Source organism: Cygnus atratus, chromosome 3 (assembly GCF_013377495.2).
Source record: "Cygnus atratus isolate AKBS03 ecotype Queensland, Australia chromosome 3, CAtr_DNAZoo_HiC_assembly, whole genome shotgun sequence".
NCBI classification, from domain to species: Eukaryota; Metazoa; Chordata; class Aves; order Anseriformes; family Anatidae; genus Cygnus; species Cygnus atratus.
The window spans coordinates 68,646,137-68,665,165 of NC_066364.1; the positions used below are offsets into that span (position 1 = coordinate 68,646,137).

At 40.3% G+C, this 19,029-nt stretch overlaps 1 protein-coding gene across 1 annotated transcript; it reads right to left on the reverse strand.

The window, feature by feature from the left end:
- Positions 1–265: 265 nt before the first annotated feature.
- On the reverse strand, positions 266–16,847 carry IYD (iodotyrosine deiodinase). Its single transcript, XM_035538964.2, has 5 exons — positions 16,667–16,847; positions 6,936–7,130; positions 4,774–4,933; positions 2,745–2,901; positions 266–730 (listed from the first exon to the last, which is right to left on the reverse strand). The coding sequence occupies exons 1-5, from the start codon at positions 16,845–16,847 to the stop codon at positions 548–550; spliced, it is 876 nt and encodes a 291-aa protein (XP_035394857.1). The 3' UTR covers positions 266–547.
- Positions 16,848–19,029: the final 2,182 nt, after the last annotated feature.

The following is a 19,029-nucleotide window of genomic DNA, read 5'->3' on the forward strand; positions in this document are numbered from 1 at the left end:
ACACTACTGTACATGGGAAAAATATCTTCCTCCTACACAAAACCTAACACAGTAAAGTGGAAGTAACATTCAAATAGTACACACTGATCAATAGCAAGACAACTGAGTTGATTATACCTCTTTATACCTTTAAATACAACCTCCATTAAAATTCTGAAGTAAAAATAGCTGTATAATGGTAATGACAAAAACATAAGGAGAAGACACATTCCAGTTCAAGGAAAGATTTGTCCCTACGATGCATAAGAAAAATCAAGTGATGAAGGTCATTTAAATGCTATTGTATGTATCCACTGGAAGAACTGGCTAGGTTCACTGATAATATAGCACCTGTCAAGCACACGGTGCTTGACTGCTTGCTGCTATTAGTAGAAGCAGTCACCCTGATTATTAGCACTAAAAGACATGCAGATCTAAACAGCCAGAGCAGCAGTGACATATGACCATGAAATCTGGGCATCAATACACAGGAAAAGCAGCACCCAGGTCAGCGGGCTGCTGCTTACTATCTGGCAGTAGGGTGTGCTCGTTCTTCGTGGCACTGGGCTCACACGACCACCATGATGTCTTCCAGTGGCTTTCGGGTCAGCACAGGCACGGTGGCATCTCTCTTCGGATAGCCCACGGGGAGCAGCAAGAGCAGCTTCTCGTTCGCTGGGCGCCGGAGCAGCGCCCGGAGGTGGGGGCCACAGTTGAGGGGAGTGGTGGTCACGGTGTAGAGGCCTGCATTCTGCAATGAGACCGACAGGAAGGGAATGAGGCTGTGAGTGAGGCTGTCTGCATCCACTACTCTTGTGAGACCTCTGCACATTTCTCTTATCGCCTAGCCCAGAAATACCGGTTTCATTACACTCTTCTGCAGGCTTTAGAACAACTGATTTACTAATTGCCTCAATAGTACCATGAAAGATGCCTGTTTTGCGTACAGCATTTCTCCACTGCAGCAATAGCATGGGCTAATGGAAATAGCCCTGTTCTGTCTGACATATCTGTGTGTTGTACAGCGGGAGCCTGCCTGGAGCATACAGCATGATGGTGGGCCCATGGCTACAAGAAGCTGGGAAGCAGTTGTGGGGATATCACCAGAGTGTCATCCCATGGGGATCATCTGGCTCACACAGAGAGATGTTTTGGTTCTTGCCCTCATATAGTTGGCAGGAAGATCTCTTTGTGAACATTTGTTCCTGCTCCAGTGTAGTACCTCACAGGAACAGGGAGCACAGGCCATGCCTCAGAATTTGTCCAGGAGCCTGTTGATATCTCTCACCATGGCCAATGTCCTGGCTTATATCAGAACCCCAGAATAAGTCTATGCATCATTCCTTCCCTTCATACAAAATCTCTCTCTCACACACACACACACACACACAAACAAACAAAAACACACTAAATGCTCTTAGGTAAAAGCTAAAAGCTAAATGATCTGACAAAAAGGAAAGAGCTGACACTATCCAAAATATGACCATGCAGCTGAGGTGCTTCCTGAGCGTTGTGCCTGTGGATTTCAGTCTTTTCCTGTATGTAATGAAAGCATTTGAGGAGTCTTCGAGATATAAAAAGCAGCCAGGGAGATTTATTCAGGCAATGTGCCTCTCATGTTAACATCTATGATCTTCTGAAGAGAAGAGCTGGTAGTGGTGGTGCTGAACGTTATGAGTCCATGGCACTGCATCCTTTAATGTTGTCAATTAACTTCTAAGAGCTGGGAAAAAGACAGCACTAAGGAGCCTAACAGTTGGTAGGGAGCCTCAGAAGTCTCACCTGATGGTGGGCCGGCTGAGGGGAAAATGGGGCCTTGTCTCTCCTGCTGCTTCTGATTAAGGTACTAGTGACACAGTGCTGGTTCTGCCCTATTCCTTGTGCATCCTCTTTGGTCTCAGCTCTCAAGTCCCCTGTGCAGCTGCAGAACAGCCGTACCCCAGGGATGTGCATCTGCACTGCCCACCTCTCAGATTTCCCATCCTGAAAAACTTCCTAAGGAACAGCAATGCAGGCAGGGAAATGTCACTCAGAACAGAATGCAGGAGAAATGGCAGTTCCTGGTAGGGAACTGGCCTAATAAAAGAGGTGGCAGCTTGCTGTTACCCTGCTGACAGGCCAGACTAACAATCAGAATAACTTCACTAGTTAAGCATCTGTGTGAGTACATCAGATACATCGAGCAGAGAGGAACACTGAGAAACCACTGAGAAAATCCAATTGGTTGGTATCAAGCATGCTGAGCTTTAGAAATCAGTTCATTTTCAGAAATGCCTCCAAAAGCCTGATTGAACCAGTACAGCCTGTTCTGTAAAATATGTCCCTGATATTTTTCCAGTATTGCGAACTACAATGATTTGGACTCAAGCCATTTTTTAGGGGTTACTGAAAAGATGGTGTTAGTGCAGCACTGTACAGCCATGCTTTGGTAACCTGCAGACCCTTGCTGTCCCTGCTAACATAAAGCAGAAACTGCAGCTACTGACACTGTGGCAGGAGAACAGTGACAACTCTGGAAGTAAGCTGCATCACATTTTTCCTCTTGATAAGCAGTACTGAGGATAGGAGTCACCACAGACATGGACCTATGCAGAATAACTTTTAACCTCAAAATTAAGACACTGCCAGGAATTGGAACAATCCAAAGAACTGATAATGTTAAAATCTAAAATGGGTTTCCTCCTCATTTGGGCAGAACAGTTTTGGTACGTAATCCAGACCAGTATACTGACTCCCAGCCCAGCGTGCCAGTGCTGTCAACATACCTGCAGAGCAGCAAGCAAGATGCCACAGGCAATAGAAACACTGATTTCATTGTAGTAGTGGGTCTTCTTTTTGCCATTTGGAAGCCTCCCATATACCTGCTTGAAAATGAGGATCAGATAGGGAGCAGTGTCCAAGTACTCTTTAATCCAATTTGTTCTGCAAAAGAAAAATGTTAGACATTTATTTTGCAACCCTTTCACTTTACTGTAAGTCACATTTACTGTTTCCAGTGTTGCAGTAAAGTTACATGACAATTATAGCAGTAGGCTAAAATTTAAAACATATTCTGTATGGGGGATTAAATATTATCAGCTTAAATAGAAGCATTTCTGCAAAAAGCTTGAATAGAGTTCTGAGGTTTAACACATTCAGCTGAGGAATTGATGTGCTCCCTCTGAAGAGTAGAATTGCATAAAAGTAGGAGGTAGGTCTTGACCTCTTATCTCTGAACTGGCGTCATGAGCATTTGTCCTTGAGATGATTTAATTCCTGAAATTTTGCAAACCTGCAGCTCTACCTGTTACTATCAGTGCCAACTTTTTTTTGTAATTGCAGGGAAAACTACTGGCAGAAAATATCAAAACTACTTGGTCTAATATCTAAACCTGAATATGTTCTCACAGCAAAAATTGCTATTCTATTTTTGGATATTTCAGCCCTGTTATATTTATTTTGTTCCCAATTTTCTACTGTGAGAATATATACAATAATGATGTCAGATTTAAATTTAAAAAAGGTTTCTTTTGTACTGCTCTCACTCAAAATACAAAAAATAATTTATTTTAGTAGTTTGCATAGCATATGTTTACATAGCACAAAACCACCTGAAAAATAACATTATGAAACAAATAGGGTAAATTAACTCTATAATGGTTGTGCATATGCTTTATATGACAAGCCAAGACTTAGTAGATGTCTTCCAAATGTGTAAAGCTAAGCGAGTCAGGCAGTCTTTGCAGGGCATTTCAAAAAATTAAATACTGCATAATTCAACACTTGCATAGGATCTAGCCTTGGGGCTACCACAGTCAGCTGCAAAACTCTTAATAACTATGGGAGTTTCATTGACAAACAACAGGAAAGAAATAGGACAAAAGTTCTGGAAATAAAGGCTATATATATATTAAAAAAAAAAAGATGGTTCCAGATGCTTGGAAAAGTCTCAAAATGGAGAATATGTAATCACCTTTTACTGGAGGCAATTTTACAGATCAGACACCAAGGCTTTACTCATATTTTTACGTTTTTCTTTGCAATCATAAGTCTTCGAAATATCTTAAAAGTGGGAGGGAAAGAGGAAGAAAAGGATACGAGGAGAAATCAAGACACGCCTCTTTCATCACTTCAGTTTCCTAGACTGTAGTGCTTTCAGTAAGATTCCCATCATCTTGAGAATCAAGACAAATCCATACAACACGGATGGGCAAGGTGAATATTGAATCACATATTTCATTCTTTCTCTCATAAAATTGAAGCACACAGGTGGTGTGAGTTTTGTGGGTTTTTTTGTTTTGTTTTGTTATGTTTTGTAATCTGTGTGTATCTGTCAGGTGCTGCATTTCACCTGATCCATAGAACAAGGTAGCCAGAATTAAGATAAAGACAGTAAAAAAAATATGTTAGCTCCCTCTGGGTGGGAGCTCCAACTTTCCTCAGACAGGAGTTTCTTCTTCCCAGATGTGAATTAGCAAAAGGACCACAACATAGGGACCCTGGCAACTCACCAGCTGGGACAGTCTCTGATCTCATCTCCCTTCTTTTTCTGTAATCAGGAAGTGGGAAATATTTACAGCTGCCCTCCTAAGCAGCACCAGAAAACTGGGGAGAGTTTAAGGAGCACAGACTTGAAAGAAGATTTTTAAAATAAGATTTTTTTTAAACTGAGCTGAATATTTTCAGAGGTTTTTTCTCTTCCTGAAAATATGTGGAAGAAATTCAAAAAGACACGCATGATCAAAACCTCTCAATATAGTCTTTCCTAGACCAAAACACAATTTCAAACCCCTTAGCCACTTGATTTTTTCATACCTTAGTCTCTTCAGGTCATTAACCCATTTGTCTCCCATCCTTTTTTTGTAGTTTATTTCTTCTTCTTCTTCTACTATCTCCCGAATCTTATGTTTTACATCTGGATCCTTTACCACCACAAAGGTCCAGGGCTCAGTGTGCGCTCCACTGGGTGAAGTACCTTGGTACAAGAACAGGAAATGATGAAAAAACACTTGGCACGGTGATGAGTGAGGGTGTGCAGTGAAAGATATCAGCTCTTCTTTGTGGGCTTTCAGACTGGCCATCAGAGCGATGGGAAAGCAAGCTGATGAGCTGGGGAAATAAAGGACTGAGATAAGTTTTGGCAGGCAGGCTACACATTTGTTTCTCAAAGAATGTGAAGTCCCAATCAATGACAGATTAGTCCTTTCAGGTAGCCATCTTACAGGAAGGAATCATTAGGGATTTGTAAAAATTCCTTTGTGGTTCTTTATGATGAGGCAATTTGACGATGCAGTAATGTTAATGCAAATATTATACCCAAAGCAACACATCGTCTGAATATGCGACCAACTCTGAGAAATGATTTTAGCTGAAGGGCAAAGCTAATGGCTTTCAGGGAAACACGGCTAACGAACCATCCGCAGGAATCTGTTGCTGGCTGACAACGATGAGGAACTGCACAATGCGGACATCTGCCATATAGCACACAGGTCTGCATTTGTTGTCCCAAAGACAGCTGGTGCACGTAGGTGTGCACATATTAAATCTGCACTTGCTCATTCAGCCCTGATCATTACACACCAACACTATCAGAGAATATTTTAACTGCCTAACACATGAAAGCCAGAAGCTGAAGAACACAGATATCTGTACTAGCTCACAGAGAAATAGGCTAAGGACATTGTTCAGGTCTCTCTAGACCCTCATAAACATTCTAAAAATATTTGAAGGTCTTGAATACATATTATATTTGCTTATGTAAGCACTGATTTCAGCCTGAGAAGCACTGAATAAGCAGCTTGAACTACCTATCTCTTATATTAAAATGTGTTTGTATCAAGAACCTCATCTCTCTTCTGTTTTGGATAAGAACTGATGACATTTCTGTTTTGCTTTTTTTTTCTTTTCCTCTGCACAGTCCAAAGCTTTCAGGGTTACAAAGTACTTCGTCTGCACTCCAGGCTTGTTCACTTTGCTGCATTTGCCAAAACATGTTCAGTGTTTTAATGACTCCCAGCTAATTAGAGGAAGATGGAGACTCATTACAGTGCTGTAACAAAGCTGCTTACAGTTTTTAAAGGGAAAACAATGCACCTCAAATGCTAAGAATCTCTTTATTATTAATCCTACTAGAGGCTATTGAATTTTTCTGTAAGGCAGCCTGTGAATATTTCGCTATACTAACAGTGACTGGTTCACAGAATAAGAGAAATAATGAGGGTCAAATCCAATACTGTCTGAAGTCAATGTTATTAAAGCAGAAATGAGATTAGGTGAGGACATTACAGTAATGATTTGAAATACAAGTTCTCAAAAAAATGAAAATTCATATCTGATCCTTAAGCAACCTCAGTCAGGGTCCTCAGCATAACACTCCGGTCATATAATAGGGGCCTGGCACTGATGCTGAAAGGACTGGAAAAGTTGTTTTGTTCTCAGACCAAAACCTTTTTCCTATAATAATCCTTAACCATTTATGTCATCCAAAATGCTTCACATAGCTGGGACAATTTGTCTGGGGAAAAACAGCGACAACAAACACGTGACAATATCATGATGAATGAAATTTTAAAGTACGTGAAGTACACATGATTTGACACTTCTGAGAGAAAGGACTTCAGTGTTTATATTTGAAAGATGTTTCACTCAACTGTATTTAAATTTTAGTTTTAAAAAGATCTTTTAAAGCTTAAAACAAAAGATTTTGTTTCATGCTGTTGAAATGTTCTCTTTACATTTTGGGTGCACTGAAAATACAAAAGAATTGGAAATGCTCCAAACTAGTCCCCAACATACAGTTGTCCAAGCTGAGTAATTTTCAAACAATCAATGGGTGCTTACTTATTGTGGCTCCAGGTGAGTCTAGGAAGACCATAATCCAAGCGTCAATTCCCTTGGTTTTTCCATATCACTTTTAAGCAGTTGAGCAGCTATGTTGAAGCTTTTTTCTTTCAGACCTTGAACTGTTCAGTACCCACCTGCTGTTCTGATGACATTATCGATAACCTCCCTGGGGACCGGCTCATCACTGAGAAACCTGACAGACCTCCTCTTATTGAGAAGTTCATAAAAGGCCTGTGACCTTTTAATCATTTCAGCCTCAGAGTAGCTGTCCGCAAAGAAGGGGATGTGGGCAACATTTTCATTAAGTCCTTGCCACTCTTCATCAACCTCTGCAAGAAAATAAAATTGGTTAGGGATTTTTTTTGTTGGAGAAAGCTGTGTATATCTTTGGCATTCTCCACTGTAATGCACTTTGGCCTGCATTGGCATACACTGCATTTCTACGCTACTGGAAAGCCAAAGTCTGAGGTTCCAGTTGACACAACTCATTGATCCCAAGCTCCAGCTACTGAACAAACACATTGTTTAAATACCAAGAGGCAGGAGGGTCCTGGCTGGCTGTAGCCAAGTGCTATCTAGGAAGAAGTTACAGCCTTTTGTACTTCTGTCTGCAGGTGTGCCTGTAAAAGTAGGGTACAAGCTGAAACAGTAGTGAAAAGGTACTTTTCTCAGTAAGCAAATGTGAACATGTATGTGCATCCCCATGCAGTCTAGTAAGAAAAAATACCAGTCAAATTACTGAAGTTGAGAGGGCCTAACTACTGAGATGTGTAAAATTTCCTCTGAAGAGCTGAATGTCAGCTTCTTCCTATATTTATGTTTCATAGCAGAAGCATTACAATCTAGGCTCTGTGCAAATGTGACTTTGTGGTTAAGTTCTTTGGTTTCACAATACTTTCAGCATAAGGGGAAATGGCATCTATACTTAGGATAACAACATATCAAATGCAGGATATCATGTTTCTTGTCTTTAATTTAAGAACTCAAAATGGTTCCTCATTTCACTGAAAGCTGTCCCTTTGGCTTTCTTATACCATAAAATGAATCTTCTGTTGTCTCTGAAATTTCTTATTTCTCCCCTGCATTCCTAGAATCAGCAAGGATAATATTTTTTGCAACTATGACATGGAAGTTAAAGCCATTTAAATTTTGCATTTCTGCCAGTCGATAGTATTGAGCAATCTGCTACAAAGGGCTGAGTCAGGAAAAAGTATTCCAGTTCTTTTTCGGTTGCAATTAGGCTGTTATTCCAAAATCACAGCAATCTGCAGTGCTAATTCAAACAGCAATTACTTCTGTTTTAGTAGTATGCAGTTGCCTTAGAGACCAGGCTGATTTTTTTGTCCACCTTATAATCAGCAGTGAAATACTAACAAAAGTGGCTTAGCACGTGTGAGAGGCTGCAATGTACCCAGTTTCATATGTTGAATCTAAAGAGTGATTCTGGACTCCGAACAATATAAATTTCATTTTACATACAAAGAAGTTACCCAGAAAGTTTGTTCCTTTTAGCATTTCATGCCTGCATTAAGTCAAGTCTGCAAGAACCTGGCTCTGGGATAATGGGAAGCAGAGACCAGATGTAAAAAATATTTTTGTGGGAATCTTGCACATTCAAACTGAAAAGAAGGAAGAGAACGGCTCTTTCTAGCATTCCCTTTGAGTATTACACTTAGTCCAGTAAATTATTCATTATTCAATAGCAATTAACTCCTAGAACTTGCTCTTTGCTAGGGTTCTGGTCACCTTCTCTTTCAGAAACTTTCACGCCCTCTTTTTTGCTGTCCCTCCTCCACAATCAGTGAAGGTAATACCACTGGATTACAGAGGCTATGTTTACACTAGCAAGTAGTGTGATGCAACACAAGTGGGTATGTCAAGAGAAAGAGCTTCTGCCAAGGACCCGGTGTTCAACACTGTACATGTTTTAGAGCTGTTATTCTGCGGGAGGTCTAAGCTGTTCTAATGAATTGAACATCCATCAGTAGCTGGAGCACTCCAAGTGCTTTGAGGGAGCACATCTGTGGTTTACTTTTATTCTGAAGTTGTCCAGTTTGCTTATTACAACAGGGAATCAGAAGTGAAGACAATAAGGAGATTCCCTTGAATCTGATCTAAATGCTTTATCCATACTTAAACACACAGATGCATCCAAAAATACCTTTCTCTAGCCCAAAGAAATTGTTTTTCATATTCCTTAACACATGCTTCTCAAAGAAAAAGGTGGGCACCATGTCAGAAAGCTGGTAAATACAGGTATGTTAAGACAGGTTGGCCCCACTCCCCCTGCACCAGCAGGACTAAAAAGTGAAATGTAAAAGTAAAAAACCTTCCACAGACATAAGCTGAGACAGTGATCGCTGACAGCTGAAGGATTTGAGAGAAGAATTGATGAAGCCAAAATGTATTAAACCCTAAGGGAAAAAACAAGGAGCTGCGGGAAAGCAAATCAGCAACCCATTCTGACTTGTCTGAGGACTGTCTTGCCAGTAGAGAAATTCAGAAGGTGTCTCATTAGGAATGATAAATGTATCATTGTTCAGTCTAGTAACTCATTAGCCCTACCTGTCCACCATGTGTATTAGCCAATGCATAATTGCTTTGTAGTCTTAAGCTGTATATACGTGGACTTGAATCATGTGTTGTAAAAGTGACCCAGAGGGGGAAGGTTACACAGAGAGAACGCTCTTTCTCAGGCCTATTGATACAGACAGGACAGAAAAACATGCTTTGAGTGCATGAATTCTCCTGAAAGCTTTTCTTGAAGGTCTTATGGGCCTGGAAGATGGTTTGCATCCTGCAGCTGGTCTCTCCAAATTCATCTTATGTATAGTGGTTGTTCTACGACAACCAAGATACTCGTTGCCAAACTAAGATTTAACAATAACACTGACTGACACACGTCTTAATTTTATCTATGGGCACGTACGTAAGAGGATTTTCTACATGGGTAAAAAGATTTTTATGAAAACAAAAAAAAAATCCCTTAAATCAGCTGAGGTTGTACATGTGTATCAGAAGGCAGAATCTGACCAGAAAGCCATACTAAAGTAGGTATCAGAATAGTGTCCTGGTGAAAATTTCAGGTCAAACTACACTACTTGTGTTCATATCAGCATGCTGTAGTGATCATCCCTACCCATTTCTCAAGCTTACAAAGCTGAGTGCCCTGGGAAATAGGAATAGACTATTTCTATTCTATTCTAGAATAACTTAGAAATAGTCAAATAAAAACTTAATTCCAGGACCCAAGAGTTCTTATGTGCTCTCACTGTTTGCTTTCTTCTAATGAGGTTTTATCAAAGTTCAGAAAGCAGGAACTACTTTCAATGCATTGTACCTTTTTATTCAGCCACTGATGGAGGAGGCTTCATAGTCTAACCTTGGCTCCTAAACTAATCCATGTCCTGCTTGGTCACCTCTTTTTCTACTATTATTGCAAAACCATCAGAAATCATTCTGAGTCATAGATACTGGGACTGGTCCACAAACTACTGAAACCTTTACAAAAGAGGTTTGTCAAATGGGAGCAAAGGCTGGAGGAAATTTATGTAATCTATCTGATTTTGAAACACGAGGAGAGGAACGTCAGGTAGATGATAAGCCATCAATACATGCATAAATGTTGAAGAACAGCAGGATGAACAGCAAGGATTGTTGAGTCCAGCTCCCTTGAAGCCCTGGATATTTTAAAGAGTAATCAATTGCAGTATAAGTTCTAAGGACTACATTTTTAATCTTCTCTATCTTCTCTCCATCAGTTTTATAGAATGGACAGAACACTCTAGAACTGGGATTTAGCAGAAAAATTTTGTTCAGGTTTCTCACTTAAAAAAAGACATGACATGGAGGGAAAAATCAAGGTGCAGCAACAATAGCAGTACCTGCTTTGACATGTTCAGGAAATGAATTAATAAAATTAGGGAATAATTCATGTCGTGGTAGATTGCAAAGAAATACAAAAGTAGCATGGCTAAAACAAGTCATATTTGAATCAGACCACATCTTTAAGAGAGAATTGCCTCAACTGTGTCATTGTTATGAAGTATATGGTGGAAGCACAGCTTGCTAGGTACAAACTGAAGAGGAAATACTATGACAATAGTAGAAACCAGTCTTCCCAGCTGAACCATTGAATACCTTTATCAAATAACCTGTTCTTTTCATGATGCGGTGACTATCTTAGCTTTGGTTTCAGCAAGAGGGGATGACATTCTAAAAAAATTTAAAAAAAAAATCTCTACACTGAGATTATCAGTTCATTCAATTTAATTGACTAAATGGAAAGTTAAGGAAAAGTAAGTCTCTAACTTGGGGGAACTGGGGAATTAAATAAAAATGAGTTGGAGAACTCAGATTGAAGAACTTGGAGATCAGAAATCAGGGAGATTTGGCATTTCTTTAAATCAGAGATATAAAATTCATCTTACATGTAAATGGTTGAATAAAAATATCAAAATATCTATAGGCAACTAGGAATGGAAGAAAATTATTAGTTAGCACAGAAAGTAAAACTTTGTAAGTTAGAAAGTATAAAATTTGAAGTATTACCTACGGTCAAGCCGAGTTAAATTTTATGAGGTTTGTTTGCATGGATTTTTTCCTTGTAAGCAGAAGAGAAGAAAAGCAGCTGCTGTGTGGCTAAGATGGTTCAGCATAATATTAGTGCGGCAAAAAAATGAATATATTTTCAAAAATCTTGAACATGGGGCAAAGGTGAGGTGACTAGTGAGAATTAAAATATGAGAAGCATCTTATCTAAACTTAAGTTTTGTAAGCAAAAAAAAAAAAATCTGAATGCACTCAAAATGGGAATACTGGATGAGGCAGGAGAAGAACCTAGAAATGAGAGAACTGATGCACAAAATCAAAGCTCTCATGGAAATATTCTTTTTAATAAATTCATCTATTATTTATTCTTTTCTACCATGTGTCTACCATTCATTCTTAGCAGTTAATCTTATCCATATGCTAAGCTAAAATCATTATCAGCACCATCTGCTTAGTGCATGCTCTCTGTATCTTTAATATCTATGTTTGGACATATTTCTGTCTGTATGGTCACGTTATATGATACTACAAATGTCTTGTTTACATCTCTGTGTATTCTATCGTTTGATGGACAACAGACATCCTGCTAGTCAGTCTATTATCTTGTTAACCACATTATCAAAATTCCCATCAATTCAGTTCTGTTGTGCATCTACAATAGTCATCAGGCTTCCTGCTTTTTGAGCAAATCTGAAATGATTTTGGCTTAGATATCCTAAGTGAAATCTCATAGTAGAAGTACTATTTCTCTACCAGAAATTCCACTCTGGATAGATTTTAGGATGATGTTTGTGTTGTTCCCAGCAGTTCACATGGAAACTTATAAACAGCCTACAAATCATGTAATAAATGTTCCCTGTTTATAACAAAAATTCTTACTATGAGTTCCAAATAATGTAAACCCACATTGAGTACAATGACATCTTACCTCATTTCTGTTGGCCACTTGTTTTACTCACTCTGATAGTTCTCTGTGTTATTGGCTCCTTGTATTCTATGTCATTAAGAAATTTCACTTGTACATCCTTGGTTTTATAAAAGGATAAAAGATAATATTAACGATTGGTCTTAAGACCAATCCTCGAGAAAGCTCACTAGTAACCTCAGTCTAGACTGAAGTGTTTGCTTTCCAAACCAGTTCTTTCAGTTACTTCTCTAAGGAATTGCTTCCTAAATTTAGAATTCCTCTTCCTATCCTCTTTTCCAGTGTAAAGATACGACGTATAGGAACATAATTAAATGCATACAAAGAAGGCTGTGGATTTTTGGACCTAAAGTGCTGGGCAACTGACAGTGTGATTTTTTGCTTGATTGATGGCAGACTGCTACATAATATGCCACTACAGGAATTCCAGTAATTAATCCAATCCTGAACTAAACGTGTCACTAATGGGAAGCTAAAGGAGATGGAGTGCCTTACTTGTGGGATATAAATAGTTGTTAGCATGCTGACCCTCAAAACCCCAAGATTTAGTCAGGGATCTTAAGCAGCGTCAAGTGGGAAGGACAGACTTTGGAAGAAAGAAGTCAGGAACAAAATATTGTGAAGAGGACTTGAAGCTGTAATATAGTTGCAGAAAGTTTCTTAAGATTTTCAGAGGAACAGAATGGCTGTTTTAACCAGTAAATGGAAAGCTGAGGATGAATCTGATTTCTGTCTCTAAATCACAGGGGGGTTATACTCCAGGTCTGGAAATGTAGCACTACTGTAGAATTACTAAAAGAGGATGGAACAAGAAAAAACGGGTATAGACTACTATTAAATAAGCTTAGGCAGGCAGGCAGAAGAGGATTTTTAACCCATGGCATGAAGTTCTGGAATAGCCTTACAGCAAGGTATTGAAATGGGGTCAGTTTTCGAGTTCAGTCAGCTAATGGCAAAGACTGGAGGTGTGTGCAGCAGCAAGGAAATAAACACAATGATGCACGATGTCCATGTAAGTCTTGTGTTCTTAAATGACACAAAATATGAACTGTAATTAAATTTGAAAAATAAATTGATACTGTCTCACTCGTGTCAGTATTATCATTATTAAAATGTAAGGGAACCTTTGAACTTGAGAAGAGGAAAAATACTTCTAAGCGGGAGAGGCCTAATGTAAAAAGTACCATAAGCAACAAGCACTGAACTCCAAGAAGAGATGGAATATTTAGGCCTTTGAACATTGTTTTATACTCCCTATGAACATCACCAAGTGAAGTCCTGACAATTAAATACACAGCAATAAAATGCCTTTGCTGATAATCTCTGCAACCGATCCCCGAATAATAAGGGTGTAAATAAAATTCATTCTGATCCTCCACACCACTGTAAACTGGGTCTGTATTTACCTTATCCATCAATTGTATTGATCTGAATGTATGACCCAGAAACTAACTCATGTTTGTTCCTGATTTGAGCCTGGTGTATTGTAGTAATTAACTAGGGAAGGATGTGATTTCAGAACGAATGTACACTAAGCTCCCTGGGCTGAATAATCTGTCAGAACTCCTCTTTGCAACAATCTAGATCTAACTGTATAAACCTGAAGCAGTGGGAGACCAGGTACCACCACTTTGGGACCAGATGCCCACCACTAAGAGAGACCCCCTGTGATTCATGCTTCAAGACAAGGCTGAAGGAACATGTTTTTGAGATGTGTCTAATTGGTAATCAGACAAGGCCTACTGTAAGACATGGCCACGTATACAGACCATTCCTACCAATCTGCAGCACAACAGTCTCTCATTCTGGATCTCATAAATTAAGGAAGAAGATACAGGACAGATGGGCATGCAAACAAATCTGAAGTACTGCCAGCTAAGGCATTAAACAAATAGACTGACTGAATGCTTGCCACTTAACCAAAGAACTGGGTTTCTGCTCCGAGAAACATCCTTCTCTTCAGCTGCTGAAAGCATAACAGAGACAGACTTGGGAGCACTTGGTCCTACCCCTTCTTCCACTAAGAGGCTCTACTGAGCCTGACCAAGCAGATCAGCTAATTACACCTAACGCTTTATTGCTCAAAGGTATGCCCCTCTCAGGGAAAACATCACCTGCTGGTGCCACTTGAAGGGAGGTTCACAAGGCTGATGACGCCCGAGCAAGCTCAGTGCCTTTCTTACAGACCTGGAGAGCACAACTCACCCCTTGCAGTGAGTGTTCCAGCACTGTAAGAGGGCTGTGCAGGGTCGGACTTCTTCATTCCCTTGGCAAAGTGCCCTTTGGTCACGGCCAAGCATCAAAAGACTTGGTCTTTAGCTGCATTTTCCTACTAGGGGGCTGTTCAAAATTCAGCTTGTTTACCCAAAGCAACCCTAGTCTTAGACAAGGACTTAAAAATGCTTCATCTCCTCTAACTCAATTTTTAAATCAAATTCTCTTCAGAGGAACTTTGTCTTAAAGCACAAGCCCACTTGAGACATTCAAGTAGAAATGAGTTTTTTAATAAAGATACATTCATAAACTAGTAGAATTTGTAAGACAGGTAAAATATTCTGTACTGTTAAGAAAAACTGTTTACATTCCGTGTTTACATTTTGGCATCTACTGTAGTCAGTGAAAGTTTTAACACTGACAACAAGGTGAATATGGTTTGATCTCTTATTATAGCAGTAGCAGAGTAACAAATCCCTTCCAAGGTGGCCATATGCTCTCCTCACTTAGGCTGGGCTTTTTCCTGCTGAAGAAAAATTTCCCCAAGCATGGTACAATTACTTTATTTTATCTGGAGATAAAGGACATGTCTGTTTTGCAAAGATGTTGGCTTTGAATCAAATAGCATTAAAGGAAAGATGATTATTTCTTGTTAAAAGCAACATAGCAAAAAAGCCTAATTTACTGTTGAATTATAAGGTACATTGAGAGAGGTTTTATTTAAACAAAATCTCCTTTTAACAAGAGCATAGATGTGTATCTACCTGTCAATTTTTGTAAGCAATTTTAAACTAGTACAGCTTTGAATTTAGCACCTGAATATAAGATAGGAGGAAAATAAGTCATAAAAGAATAACATTTTATATGTGGAGCTGCGGCACTGAGGCTCCTTGTTAAGTGCTAATAGGTTTGCTTATTTAAAGGATCTAAACAACTGTAGTCAGAGATGTCACAATGATAATTCATAGATTTTTCACTTGAACTACCCACATGAAGTTTAATTTGCAACTTAACTGAACTAGTAAACAATTAGACAAAGGAAATATGGGATTTTTTTAATAGAAACTCTTTTGCATCATATAAAGCAGGGTAAAACACATGAACAAACTTTTAAGCAAAAGTTGTATATTTGGGAAATAACATGGTTTAAAAGGTTCCAAGTATTAACTATTTCTGGAAACTGATACACAACAGTAACTCAAACTATACTGAACATTAAGAAATAGAGAGAACTAATGGTTCTCAGAAATTGGTGTATGACAGAAACCACAAGATTCAAGATTCCAAGAAAACAACTAGGAGAATGTGTCAAAAAAAAAAAAAGTCTTTAAAACCAGTAAAACTGTTGTGTTAACTGCATGTTTAAAGATTTTATAGGAATAAATGAAGGGAACTTATGTAGGATAGTCAGGAAGCAAAAAGAAGGAATGGTATATCTAATGCTCATGCTGTTGTCCAAGCTGAGCATCAGAAACCACTACTGCAAAAAAGGGATTCAATATACAGTTTCAAATATGCAGTTGAGTGATCAGAGATTACCACAATCACTACATTTTATTCTAAAATATTTGACTCGGCATACTTCCAGAATGATCCCAGTGCTAATCCAGCTAAAGCTCTTGTGGACACTCACAGAAGTCACAAATTGAAGACTTCTGTAATACTGTAATAAACATATTTCCATATTTTCTGGGGGTGCTGAGATCAAACAGGTACTGTGCCATGTAGCTCTAGGAGGTAAAGTGGAATGGGGATGTCTACAAAGTCAGTCTGCAGGCAGAAACTTTCTGCTCAAATCCTTCCTTACCTCACCCTAATGAAGCCTGGAAAGAGGCTGGGGGGACTTTAGCAGCAACCCCCTTATTTTCCTACATTCCCCACATAATTCCTCACAGGTCTGAGATCCACTGGGTAAAGGGCAGACAGTGGATTTTGGAAATGCATTTTATTCCTGCACTCTGACCTGCAGACTCCGGAGGAAACAGAGATTTAAACCAAGAGGGAGACAACACCAGGACAGCCTCCTTCCACCCAGCTGACACGCTCAGGGTGCAGCAGCAGCATAACTCTATGCACTTCCATCACAGTGGAGAAGTCTAGAGGCTTGCGCCTCTGTTCATATCAGCAGACAAATTCAAACAACAGAGTTGCTCAGCTGGATAAGATTTTTCTTACCTTCTTCCTCTACAGGGTGGTCAGTGCCATCTTTTAAATCTTCATCTACCCATGGGCGAGATAGGGGCTTGCTTTTAGTCTCACGTTTTTCCTTCTCTCCATTAGACTTCTTCAGTATTACCCCAATCAAAACACATATAATGGCTATAAAGACTGGGGTTAGGGAAGAAAAGAGTGCCATGACTACAGAAACATGGAGACTTCCTTCCAGGTTCAGGTTCCTCTCCCGAAAAGGAGAGGATGAAATGGGAAGAGCAGAAGGGCAGCAAGCAGGAAGGGGTGGACCCAAGCTTCACTCCTCAACCCTATCCCACTTCTACTTTCCAGCCACTGCCCCCACAGCCTCATCTGCGATGAGCTTCTGCTATTAAGCAGACCCAGATTTAGCTATTTTCTGGAAAGAAACTGTTTGGAAACATCAAGCAGAGGCACTGACCTTGTACAAACATATAAATGCTGACAAGTGCAACATAAATAAATAAATAAGATCTTCCGGATTCCCAGACTGAGTAGAAACACTTCTCCCCCTTATTTTTTTCAGTTAGGATGATCCCAGTAATCCTGCTTCTAACAACAAGTATGAATAAGTACCAAGTGGGAACGTGACTTTTAAAAACTGATGGCATCTCTTCAATGTTTAACTCACTGTACTTAGTTGTATCACGTGGACCCCAGGAAATCAGAATATCACAAAGTGAATGCGAGCTTGCAGTGCCACCCTTGGCTGGGTAAACTGGTCAATACCACAGATAAGTAAAGCAGTAGCATTACCTCTGTGTGAAGCATGAAGAAGATTAGCCACAGAACCCTCTGTCTGTTCTGGATGTTTGGGGGGAAGAGAAAAGAATTCAGGGAATAATCTGAGGGCTGGAAATCTATGCTGTGGTAAATTTTTAAACTGTCATTCAGCTATTTTACCAAAGGAAAGATTAAAAAGTGATAGAATCCTAATCCAAGAATGGCCAATGTCTAAGGACTTAACCCATTTTTTCCTCAGTCAGCTGCTTGGGAACTGAAACAACACAGCAGCACCGAATCGGTGCCTTTACCTGAGGCTCCTGGGCCGTGCTGGATGACAAAAGGCCGGTGGGTGCTGAGGGGCGTGCTGGGGAGCAGGCTGCAGGCACTGACTGCGAGCAGTCACTAGCACCCAGCGGCTGTTTCAGCACCGGCTAAGCACCAGCCCTGCCAAGCCTTATCTCCTGCTGCACGGGGCCAGCTCTGAAGCCTCTGCAAGTTAATCTGCATTTTGGATAAGCCCACCCAGGGTAAGCGAGAGCAGTCTGTGGAGATGGTGTGCCCCCAGGCCCTGGCATGTCATGCACTGCAGCCGGCACTGTCCTGCCTAGGGCAACCCCCTTGTGTCGGTGTGGTAACCTGAGTGCACAGGGGAGATAGAAGTTGGGATACACACAGGTTTCACCCTGGCAGGTTCTCAGTCTATATCCTTACCACTCACATCTCTCGGCCTACTGGTTTTGCAGCGCTGAGCACACCCTTGCTGGTCCCACTAGACACCGCTGCCCCAAAGGCTCCCTGCTATCCACTCCCTGCCTTCCCATGCTTCAGCAAATGCTGCCAGCTGCCCAGAAGAAGGGTCTGTGGGTCAGGAAGCACAGGTTAAAGACCAGCCTGGTGCACAGGAAGAGGAATGTGTGGCCATACCAGCAGGCGATGCATGATGGCAGTCTAGCTGATGGTCTGATCATGTATCCTCTTTTAATACAAGCTCCTCACCACACTTTGCAGGCCAAGCAAACTGCCGAGCTATGCATATGTTCTCTAGATGTACTTGGAGGCAAAATGAAACTGCCTCACAGCTTGTACCCAGGCTGGGCTTTCCCAGCTCAGAAACACAATAAATACATCCATGCTGTTGCAGCGTGTCCTACCCCAACAAGCAGTCCCTGGGTCCAAGATAGCTCATGGTCCTTCCAGGCAATGTGTGGGATCTGTGTAAGAAGGGTGTCCCTCAGAACCAGCCAGATGTATGCATAAGTCCATCAGAGATCAAATAAAGAGGACATGCAAAAGTCATGCTTAGGTTGCTATCTAATCCAGCAAAATTGGCAATAGATTGTCACCTGCCTCTGATTAAAAGGGTAACCTGCTTGAAAACACAAGCCGTGATTTTTTTCTTCTGCTTTCTCTATACAGATGTGACCTGGATTACCAGCTTGGATCATTGATCCTTGGTCGCCTGTAAAATAAATAAATAAATAAAATTTGCACTGTGTCGGAATAGAAATGGGGGGGGGGGGGGGGAGGGGGAGGGGGGGAATTTAATTTATCCTCTATCTCCTTGATTTAGAGCAGATATTTAAAGTCATTTGTCCTGCCTGCCAGCCATCCAGTCAAGGAGA

Excerpts from the sequence above, each read along its gene's own strand:
- IYD (XM_035538964.2), bottom strand. The coding sequence starts at position 16,847 with ATGGCACTCTTTTCTTCCCTAACCCCAGTCTTTATAGCCATTATATGT. Across the intron at positions 4,934-6,935 it reads TAATGTCATCAGAACAGCAG|GTACTTCACCCAGTGGAGCG; the intron begins GTGGGTACTGAA and ends TCTTGTACCAAG. Across the intron at positions 731-2,744 it reads TCTTGCTTGCTGCTCTGCAG|AATGCAGGCCTCTACACCGT; the intron begins GTATGTTGACAG and ends GTCTCATTGCAG.